This window comes from Hemitrygon akajei, chromosome 8, assembly GCF_048418815.1.
Source record: "Hemitrygon akajei chromosome 8, sHemAka1.3, whole genome shotgun sequence".
Taxonomy (NCBI): domain Eukaryota; kingdom Metazoa; phylum Chordata; class Chondrichthyes; order Myliobatiformes; family Dasyatidae; genus Hemitrygon; species Hemitrygon akajei.
Window position 1 is genome coordinate 95,529,684 of NC_133131.1, and position 11,873 is coordinate 95,541,556.

Below are 11,873 nucleotides of genomic sequence, written 5' to 3' on the forward strand. Positions count from 1 at the left end.
CAAACGTTATGAGGAATAGAGAGGAAAGTGGGAACAATACAAAGACCAGATCAGTCATGACTATTAAAATTTTCAGCGGAATCCCTAATACAAAACTGAGATGGCTATCTATGAAGGGTCAACAGGTTACATTGTCTTCTCCTGTTCCTTCTCCTTATCATATCAGCTAAATGTTTGCAGTTGAGAAGTGATCACTTTAAGGACGATATCACGATTCACATTTTCTGCATTCATGATGAATACTTACATCTTCACCAGGCTTGCCAGCTACACCTTGAGGACCACGAGGGCCAGATGGACCCTAGAGGATAAAAGGACAGAAAGACAATCAAAATTAATACTAAGTAAAGGATCCATTACTTAATTTAGACTAAAGAAAAATTTGGCTTTGAAGTGCACTTACAGAAGAACCGGCTTCACCTGGAATGCCTGGAAGACCTGGAGAGCCAGGGGAACCCTGAAAGAGAAGGCACGTTTTTGATTATAACTGTTCTAGCATGAACTATTCAAAAGTAACTTTAAACATGAAAAAGTCAAAAGGAGGTAGTACAAGGTGTTGCATAGTTTCAGCTATAAATTGATAAAGATTAAAATACCAACAGTATGTTACACTTACAGGAGCTCCAGGGGCTCCCTGTGGGCCTTTCATTCCCATTGGGCCCTGAAAAATATACAATATGCCTATATTAGTACACAATACATAATCATGATTAAAAGTGCATATTTAATTAAATAAACTCTGTAAAGAAGGACAATTCTGCAGAGAAGGCTAGACTGATTATTGAAATAATAGATAGTATGGTGTTATCTTTTTATCTGTCTGTAGGTTTAGCACTTAAAAGCAGATGGCCCCTATTTAAAATCTCAGCCATCAAACAGTAACTCACTAATGATTATAAGTTGACAAATAAAAGTTAATGAAAGAACGTTAACTGGTAAAATTTCATTCAATGTAATCAATGTTTGCATGTTGTATTTTCTCACAATTAAAGATAAATATAAATGTGTTATTTAATTCAGGGACTTTATCATGTTTCACAAGTTCAAACCTTGCCAGAAATTGGAGATCAGCGAGATTTTTACATTGATAAGAATTGCACCCAATTATCTTCCCCAAGTAATGCAATAGAATAAATGACTAGTTAATCTGTAATAAAACAGAACATTCTGGAAATGCTCAGTTTGCCTGGCAGAGAAAGAAACAGAGTTTGAGAAGTTCTTGAGTTCTGATGAGAGATCCTGACCTGAAATGTTAAGTCTGTCTCTTTCTTGAGAGCTGCTGTATGATCTGCTGAGTATTTTAGGATTTTAAATAAAATTTGCTTTCCAGTGTTTGCAATATTTGCTTTTGGACTAGTTAATTGGTTTTTGATATTGTAGGTTGAAGGAAAGATCGGCCAGAACATTGATAGAGCTCTCTGTTCAAGATAAACAATACCTAGAACTTTTGCCCTGAGAAAAGGAAACTGATAGCTGGGTCCCACCAGACGCACAGCATCTCTGACAACACAACACTCCTGAGAACTGCATGAAGTGTGAGGTTAGATACTTTGAGGAAGTCCTGCAGTGCAGCTCAAATCCTCTGAGGGGAAAGCTACCTGCCAAGCTATGTTTTCCATAACAAATATATGTTGAAGAGGCTTAAAACAGAGCAAAACAATTTGCTGTGAAGTTAGAGTGACCAAAATTTCTTCCGTTGTTCCAATGAGTCTCAATGAAAATAGAATCAGATTTTCTGATAATAGAGAGGTTACACATGAGACTTTCATTATTAGTCATATTTTTAGTTGCGTTTGAATTATAAATTTAATTTAAATTATGCATTCTACTAACCATACTTTTTTTTGCGTGTCGCACCAGACAGTCAGCCATTCTTGTCTGGTGCGTAGTGTCAGGATTGGTCTCCTTTTTGGATTAACCAGGTCACGATATGAATGTTCCGGACTCAACCCTTGTGTTTTTTTATGAGGCCGAGTGGCTAGCTCAACGCTTAACCCAGCACGGATGGAAAGCGTGCTCAGGGGGTGGCCCAACTTGGATTCGAACTCGGGAGCCTTCGCTCCGGAGTCCGGCACTGATGCCATTATGCCACCAGCCAGCCAACTAACCATACTACGAAAATTAAGCATTCTACTGGGCAACTTTTATTGGACATTATTGCTTAACGTTTATTTGGAAAGGGACTGATAGGATATGGACTAACGGGGCAGATTATTAATACTTGGACAGAGTTAGCACAAGGATGCACTTTGGATTCTACTTACATTTGCTTGCTCAAGTACCACATTGAATCAGCATCCAGTCTGGTTCATGTTTCAGAATTCTTCTTTACATGGGCTGTTAATCTTTGAGGTGACTGTAATCTATTTCACTGAATTTGTTACATTGAGTGGGAGTTAGAATATATGGAGAACTAATCAGCAGAAATGCATCCAAGGATAACACAGTGACAAAACAAGGATTTTATGTAAATTGAAAGACATTTCTATAAGCCTTGAACCTACATAGCTGGGGAATACTGAATGTGTTCTCAATATAGTCATTTTTAGGACGGTATTTTAAAGTGACTTGACTACGTGGAACATCTGATACAGCAGCAATAATGTTTCTGTATAACACATGGGCTATTTATCACTTCTAAAATAATAAGGTACGGTAATAGCTTTAGAGCTTTAAAATCACATGCTCTGGTATAGTCTGGCAGTTCACCGATTCAAGTTGTGTTGTAAACATTTCTTGCGATAGTTAATTCTCTGGGAGCTTTGTTTCTGCTGAAAAGCTGTGAATGATTTCACTTTTAGCAAGAAAGCCTTAAAACAATATTCATTTCAGGACATTAAGGTGAACACATGCAGAAACCGAGTTATGTGAAAGCTTGATCTATAAAATCACAATCTATCAGGGTAACCACACCTACAGGACCTTTGATTTGAATAATCATAACAATGAACTTAGGTTTTTTTTTTCTGGGCCTCACATTTTATATCATTGTGCTTCTCTGCTGGGGGAATTGGATCTTCAAAGATGGCATAAAGTTTTTTATAATGATTATAGAAGAGGTTGTAAGTACGTACCATTATTCCTGGGGTTTGGTCATCACGCTTATATTGAGCAGCAAAGCTCTGAAAAGAAAACAGAAATATGTTACTACTTGAAAGCCTCAATATTATGAGTTTAAGTCTCAGGAATATGTGCCATCTTAAGAACATAGTAGCTACATTGTTGCAGAATGCTTCAAACACATGCACATATACATTTAGAATTAACAGTTAAAATATAAATATAAAATATTCTTACATACAAAGCAAAACTAACATTCCCACTAACCAGATTCTTGAAGGTATAGAATAGGGGGCAGGGTATTAGTTAAAGAGAGAAATAATCTCTTCTTGTTTTCATGAGGGTCAATTTCAAGATAATCAATAACTATCAAACAAAATAAAAAAATGTAGTTAACTAAACATTCATCCTTAGATTAAAATTGGTGGAGGCAAAAATTAATTGCTTGCTTGGTAAAGGAGAACTAATATACAATAGGATGGAATCAGTGTGATCAATTCCCATCTCTACACTGAATATCTGGAGACATACAGTATGTAATTTCCTTTCATGGACATATAGAGTTGTTCAGCACAGAAACTGGCCCTTTAGGCCATTGCATCTATGCTGACCTTTTTGCGCATTTATAGTAAACCTATTTGGCGGCTTTAGACCTGATCCTTCTATACCTTGTCTGAATGTTTTTTTTAAGTGAAGCAATTGCATCTGATTCTACCACCTCCTCTAGTATTGGGTTCCAGATATCAACCACCCTGTGTTAAATGAATACCCTTCACATCCCTTAAACCTCTACACTCTTACCTTAAACTTATGGCCTCAGGTTTCTGATAACCCTAACGTAGGAAAAAAATTCGATAAATTACCCTATCAATGTCTTTTATAATCTTATATACTCTATCAGGTCACCCTCAGTCTCCTTCACTCCAGGGATGCAGACCTACCCAATCTCTCCGATAACTAATGGCCTCCAACCAGGTAAGATCCTGGTGAATCTCCTCTGACCCCTTTCAAGTGCAATCACATCTAACTGCACTGGGCTTATCAGAATGCAACACAATGTTTCAAGTCATAAACACAAGAGATTCTGCAGATGCTGGAAATCCAGAGTAACGCATACAGAGTAATGCTGGAGGAACTCAATGGGTCAGGCGGTATCTATCGAAAGGAAAGTATCACGCTGAGACCTTTCATCAGGTCCTGATGATGGGTCTTGATCTGAAGCATCTCTTTCCATGGGTGCTGCCTGACTTGCTGTGTCCCTCCAGCATTTTGTATATTTTGCAATACTCCAGGTGAAGCTTAACCAGTATTTCATGAAGTTGCAATGTAATGTCTCAACTCCTGTATTCCATGCCTTCTCTATTTCAGGCAATGACAAGGTGTGGCTTGGCTGGGATAGTTCTACTTTCCACCAGTAAGGGAGGAATTTGTCCTCAGTCACTAGCTCTAAATGCTCAATACAGTAGCACCAAACATTGCACTCCACTTCCAAACTTTGTCTCCATTCAGTTCAGTGAAATGGGATTTTGAAAGTACAGTACAATGCACAAATGCCCAATATTGTAAATGGTTTAGGAGACTTCTTACCCTATAATTTACCCCATAACTTGGAAGGATTGATCTCTGAATATGGCTTGGACAATAATAAACACACTTTATTTCTTTTGATAACTCTTGATTTATATCATTACAATGTACAGAGAAAACAAAAGTGAAGTATTTAGCTCACTTCGTTGACCCTTTTCAGTAATAAGGTAGTAGAAATTGCTTGGCATTACTTGATTCCATATATAACTTCAGCTTACTGAATTGCCCAACAATCGATTGTAATTAAAAATCATCACCATATTGAATTTAATCAGTAGTAACTTACTAAGCCAGGCGGTCCAGGTGGTCCAGGAAGGCCCGGCTTGCCTGGGAGTCCATCATTACCGTCTGGTCCTCGTGGACCCTATGATAGACAAAATGTAGACTGTGATTATTCACTGGGAGGCCCAATAAATACAACATGAATGTTGAGGATAAATAATTTCATTAACGTGGTACACAACATGGTGTTGAATGGATGCCAAATGTTAACTAAATGAAGAAGTGTCAAATAATGTTCTAGAGCAGAAAGGTTTACTCAAAACCAAGTTCAATTAAGTTTAATTACAAAAAAAATGAAGAAAATAAAACTAATCAGAATGTAAACATACCCTGTCTCCAGATGGGCCTTGGTTGCCAGGGGGTCCTTGCGGTCCCTAAAGAAGAAAACGTTTGGATCAGGTTAAGCAGATAAAATTGCAGCATAATTCATACTGTTCTGGAATGTTATTCATTCACATAATTACCACTTTGATGTATTACGGTTCTGCTGTTCATATGTTTACTAAATCAACATTCTGAATGAGAAAGGTAGAATGTAAAACCAGCACTTATATAACATTTTTTTCAAATCTGCAAGATATCCTAGAACTCTTTACAGTCACATGTGGACTTTGGAAGGCTCAGTAAGTAGCTCTCTCATCTCTGAGTCAGCAAGTTCTGGTTTCAACACACCAGTCTCAACTGGAACTGCCAGAAATTCAGGCAAGATGTTAAGTCAAGGCCCATCCAGCTTCTTAGGCAGGTTTATAAGATGTCATACCACTTTTTCCAAGAATCATGGGAAAGCTAATCTTGTTCTTACCTGACCAAAACCTATCTATCAGTCAATATATATAAGTCAAGCATTTCAACTTCTGAAGTACATTTGTACAGCCTGAAAAGAACATGAAAGGCACTATATAAATGGTTTCCAAATCAGGAAACAAGCAGTTATTTTGTCCCGTTTTGTAAACAACTATGATAAAAAGATTCTCCACCTTAGTTTTAGTGCTGCTCGTCGCGAGTAGGACAATTGAGAAACTTCTCTGAACATATCTGAATAATAAAATTGGATCTTTTACATTTATATGAGGGTAGATGGATCTCAGTTTATGATAATTCAAACTTAAACTCTTCTGACAGTTCAATACTCCCTTGAAATGCACTGAAATGTCATTGTAAATCATACTATCAAGTCAGTTGATTGAGGTTTGGGCCATTCACTGGATCTGAGATAGCAGTGTTATTACAGAGTCTTAACGAGCATGAGAAGCTGAAGAATTTTACAAAGGCTATCCTCAGAGAAGCTCAGAGCAAGAATATTAATGTAAACTAACCGTGAAGTCAAAAGTAGATAATTATTTTACATTGAAACAGGTGCATACAGACATGTTGAAAGGCATTCACAGGCATTTTTTGCAATGTTGTTTGTTTCACATAAAATAGAAATAATGTGTTTAAAATAAAGAGATCTAAAGGAGCATAAATAGACTAACAAATTGTTTCTGATGTCCCGTATTGTTCGTTGTCTCTAACTTACATTGTGTGGAAATAATGTGATTAGCAGCAAAAAATAAAACTTCCCAAATATTAGGATAAGTAATAGAACAAACTGGGTAAGTGTGATAATATACTGTAATTCATTACACCAGCACTTCTTAATTGCCCAGCAAATGCTTGACTGAGGAGGCTCAATACCAGAGTCTGTTCTTGTACCAGAACATAAATCCTTAAGGTAAGATTCAGTGTATGTCAGAAAAGGCAGAGGCCTATCCCTGTATGAGGACTTTTGTTTTGCAGAAATAGGAAAACAAAGTGATCTCATCCAATGGGTCTCCTGTCTCTGGAAGACACCATCCACAAGGCTGTAATGCAGACAGTCTTGCAATCCAGGCCAGAGAAGATACGTGAGAGAGGAGAGTCATATGAAGGAGGCAGAAGCAAAAACAGACAACGGAAAACATGGAGATTCATGTTTTACATTGCTGTAATTACTGGAGGGAATTGCAGTGCTTTTGACACTATGAGCAAACCCTCAAATAGTGTACTGGGCATATTCTAAGGGGAAAACAGCCTATTCTTGTTATTTAGTCTTTTTAACTTACTTTTTTCTTCTTTTTTGTTTATAACAAACTGGCAAAACACACTATATAGATGGCAGAGCATAAGAATCTGTGGCTTATTATTTATCTGACTTCAATGAACTCATGCATGAAATTGATACGATTAACTATTGTGACAAGACAAGCATCAATCATTTCTCATGGATCAACATATGCTTTCCATTAAAAGGATGAGTTTTAAAATAAAACACTTAAAGGTCTCTAAAGGAGCATAGTAGTCCTTAGCAGACAAAAGTACACAGTGCATCTGATCACAAATAATGGAGATACTCCTTTGAACTTCCAAGAAATTGACTTGACAGTAACCATAATCTTATGAAAACAAATTGGAACTGATGTGTGGAATTATGTTTAAGTGGGGGAAGGTATGGAGTTAGCTTGATTGGACCATATATAGTGAATGATATAAACAAGGTGAGAATATTCATGTTTGCATTTGGTATGATATATAGAGCACACAATATTAATAATATGATTATATCATTATACATACCATTACGTCATCTGGGTAATACTGCAATAAGAAAGAATAAATAAATTTAATTACCTTACCTTGTCAAAACATAATTGAATTTCTGAGAATTAAAATGTAATCATTTCACCACTTACATCACTTCCATTGACTGAAGAAAAAGAACAACAAGAAACATTAATTAGGAATTTGCTCCATAAAAATCTGCATACTTAATAATACATTGTGTACACACAACATACCAGATTTATAAAAAAATACTCATGACCTGTTGTGAACCCTTTTGATTTAATCAGTAGAATTTACATAGTGGATGTTGCTATGTGATTATATGGAAAATACATCCTTGATTTACTTGATTTAAAATTTTGAGAAATCTGTTGTGATCCTTTTCAAATATATAAAAATGTAGCTAAACTTTCAAGCTCAGTAAATAAACAAAAAAATCATTCTTACTGTTATATTGGTGAGGAAATGTCTGAATTTAGCCAAAATTTGATAATGAATAATTGAACTGTAATTTGGACAAAGGCTAAACTAACTGCTTGACAATGGAACAATTGTAGGAAGCAACTTTTGGAATCCCAAGTACTGTATATTATTAAAAAATATATTTTTGGTGAATTTAGAGAAGAATAAAATATTTCCTCCTTTCTGGCACCTACATTGAGTTCTCAGAGATCAAGTTTGTTACAGGTGAAGACAGACTTTATTCGATATGACTGAATTCCACACATAGATCCTTCTCATAATTAATTGTGCTTTCGATAACAATGCAGTTTGTCGATAAGACTTGACGATTGTGTTATCTGCATCCAAATTGGAAGTATTTAAATTTAATTACCATAGTGTTCTTACTGACAATGGGGCCAAGAGAATAACAAAGACAATATAGTTGAAAGGAAATGAACTTTGCTAGTTCTTTTGACTATTATGAACTCATTTCATTAAAGTTGAATGCAGGGACCTAAAGTACCTCTAAAGCAGACTATGGTAAAACAGATATTCTTTTAGATTCTATTATAACTAAGATTTGGATCAACCATGAATTTGGATAAACAATATCATATATAAGATAAATTCATTTTTAACTGAAGCTGATGTCATCATTTCTATCAAATTAATGAAAGAGCAAATACATTTTCAACCTAATTATCTGAATGTTCCGGGAAATCAATTAAATATTTATTTATTTTTGATTGTATTATTTGATACAAGTTAACAGATGGTGTATATATATCTTGATTTGAAACTATATGAGTCCAAATAAAGTTAATTTTTAAATACAATATAAATTTAATTTTTACTGACCATCCTCTTTCTTAAGTTCATTTTTTGAAAAGCAAGTCCAACCATTTTCTTCAGAATTCATTTCAAAAGTTGCAATTACAGGAAACAACTTACATTAGCCAATGGACTTTAATTCTTGTATGGTTATTGTAAGACTATAAAGAGCATTTAAATGGGCACCAAATCTTCCACATTTTTATTGAATTAGATTTGTTCATATTTAGTAGTAGTTAAACTAAATGCAAACAATTAAATTTGAGTAGCAAATTATTTTAACAATTAAGTACATTTAGCTTAGAGTCAGCTTAAATGTTGACATTAATTATCTAATAAATGGGAGAAGGACGAACAATGTATTGTTTGGAACATGAACCAAAACTTGAGCTGCTGGGTCAAGTTGCCACCTGGGTGGCAGTTCTGCCCCCTGATTCTGGCAGTGACCTTGCTGACTCAACAATGCTGTTGCCAGGAGGTTTGCTGACAGGCAAACACAGTCAACCAAGCTGAGGCTTCCACACCTCCTTGCCTTTAATTTCCTGCACTTTGATTCACCCTGCTCCATTCCTAGGTCTGCCCTGCAACAGGACGACAATGGCAAAAGGCCACAAACCACATGTACATATATACACACACAAACAATTTCAATGGAATAATACCAAGTTAATTCTAAAAAGGCTTAACAGTACACAAATATTAGCTGCTTAACAGGATATACCTACTTGGTTAGTGGTCGGAATGATTTTAACTGTTCAACCACATACTCGCAACTATGCCAAATAATGGTTTAAAGAGTTTCTGTGCCAAGTTCATTGAAATAGATGTCTCATGAAAGATTTACTCATACAGGAACATGAGCTGAGCTTGCTCTGCTAATCTGGTTTTGAATATGTGGATCGGCTTTGCACTGATATAAGTAAATGGCACTTCAAGATGCACTAAACAGCATGGACACATTGCACACCAGAAGGTTATGACTAGTAATAATATTAAAGATTGGACAACAATTAGATTAATTTTAGAAATAAATAGAAATAAATTTCTTGGATTGTAAAAATGTGGCACAAAATATATTAAAAAATGGGGTAGTATCCCAATCTGGTTAAAATAGAAAAAATATGATTCCTATGAAAACGTCAAAAATTGTAATGTTATATCTGCTTAGCTAATTTGTCCAATTCACAATCGTGAAGATTCCTTTTTCCCACCACTTTTACAAAATTCATCTTCAACAAGGGCCAACGAGGCAACTACTTCAAACCACCAGCAGGAGGCTCCAAAGTGTTGAATTTTAGATCTTTGCATCGTGCCAAGGTTGGGTACAAAGGTACAAGTATACGTAGACAGTCAAAATTAGTTCCATTGTACTATACTTTGTATATTAAGGCATTATCTGCCGACTATATTCAATCGAAGAAAAAGTCACCACACGTTTTGTATCTAAACAGTTTAGGGAAATATTGAAGTGGATCTGTACTGAGATTCTCCAGATGTTCCCTCATTCTCTCTACCAATCGCCCAGAATTCCTCCACGCAGAGGCCACGCCTTCTTAAGATTTACAAAAGTACTGCTCGAAACTAACTATTCAAAAGTCGTGACCGGACACATCGCAGGTCGCTCTGCAATAATTCCAAGGGGCAATGTAGCCACATCATATGGGCGGAATCAAAGAAATGAAAACCCACCCGCGCGAAACACTGCTTGGCCCCTTTGCACTGCTGAAACCTCTGAAATTCGACCGCGACGGGGAAGCAACACAGTGAACACATTACATCGAGGTGGCGCTGTCCGCAAACTACTCGCTCCCTCTGCCCAACTCAACGTTGTGATGGAAAAAACATTTCTTACATCTGTTGTCATTTAATTTCTCCCTTCCACCCAGCCCAGAACAGATCCTTTTCAAAGCCCGACTTATTTTTCTGTCTGAAGTTAACTTCATAATTTTCTATCACTTGGGCTCAATGCAGCAGCAAAAGTACCCCCCGCAGAGCTCATTCAATGGATTTCCAAAATCTATCTCACCCGCTTCTGAGTACTTCGTTACGAACTACATTTTACACATATAGTTCCGAACTTTTAAAAAGAAAAAAAAAGTATGTCCGAAGTAAGCAAGGTGCGGATGCGTTTGACGAATACATTGCAATTGTATTGGTTACTTGTCCAAGAGAGATTGTTCGTTGCAAATTACAGGATTTATAACGGGATTTAAAACTTTTTATTATTCTTGTTTCAAGGCTATACGCTTTGATTAGTTTGAACTTAGGGTTTCCGAAAGAATCTGGCATGCTTTATCTTACTGGGCTGAAGCCTCCAAACAAATACATACATTACATTGTCAGATTTAAAAGGGGCACTTACGTTCGCCGCCAGTTTGGCCTCTTGTTACGAACGTCGTTACTGCAAGCAGCAACAAAATCCGTGTATCCACAAAGCTGAGCATGTCTAAATGATAGACATGCAGACTCCTTGTGAAAAATAGCCCAGACTTTTACCCAGCAAGCATAAAACAGAGGCGATGATAACTCCAGACTTTACAGACCCCTCCTGTCGAATCTCAAGCGTGATGCACCCTTCTTATAGTACAGGAGGATCTCTGTCTGCGTGTCAGGACATCCCCCTAACCAATAGAAACCCAATGGCCCAGCACTTTCAACCCCAACAAATCCACTGGAGGAGAATGTTCCAATGCGCACTGCCTGCCAGAAGATTACTGGCACAGCATCATTGGATTGACGATTCCAGAAACACTTAATTGAATCCAGTCCTCAGTATTGCCATTTCGGGCTTCACTTCGCTAGGGGGCTGTGGTGGGGTATTTAATACTTGTCCCACTTTCTAAAGAGGGAGACCATGTCAACAAAGTGCCGGGACTTGCAGTATCCGAGCAAGACTAGAAATCAGGGGCATCTTCTCGTGTGAACCCGAGGAACTGAGAGTCCCATTGTTCGCTCTGTGTGCATGTTAGTTATGTTCATCGGCGTCTCGACAACAACCTGCATCGGAAAGAGCGGGTGTTTGTGGGAGCGGCTTGCCAGTCTCCAAATTCCAGCGGATTTGGTCGAAGCTTCGACTTATTAGTGGG

At 36.9% G+C, this 11,873-nt stretch overlaps 1 protein-coding gene across 2 annotated transcripts in view; it reads right to left on the bottom strand.

Annotated features, from left to right (window-relative positions):
• col1a2 (collagen, type I, alpha 2) overlaps window positions 1-11,344 on the bottom strand; it is a 51,137-nt gene extending 39,793 nt beyond the window's left edge. For both annotated transcript variants that reach the window (XM_073054211.1, XM_073054210.1), the window contains exons 1-9: window positions 11,150-11,344; window positions 7,641-7,654; window positions 7,525-7,545; window positions 5,259-5,303; window positions 4,934-5,011; window positions 3,075-3,122; window positions 617-661; window positions 404-457; window positions 248-301 (exon numbers count right to left, since the gene is read on the bottom strand). In XM_073054211.1, the coding sequence (XP_072910312.1) occupies window positions 248-301; window positions 404-457; window positions 617-661; window positions 3,075-3,122; window positions 4,934-5,011; window positions 5,259-5,303; window positions 7,525-7,545; window positions 7,641-7,654; window positions 11,150-11,231 (441 nt within the window). In that variant the 5' untranslated portion in view covers window positions 11,232-11,344. The remainder of the gene's footprint in view (window positions 1-247; window positions 302-403; window positions 458-616; window positions 662-3,074; window positions 3,123-4,933; window positions 5,012-5,258; window positions 5,304-7,524; window positions 7,546-7,640; window positions 7,655-11,149) is intronic.
• Between the last annotated feature and the right edge of the window lie 529 nt (window positions 11,345-11,873).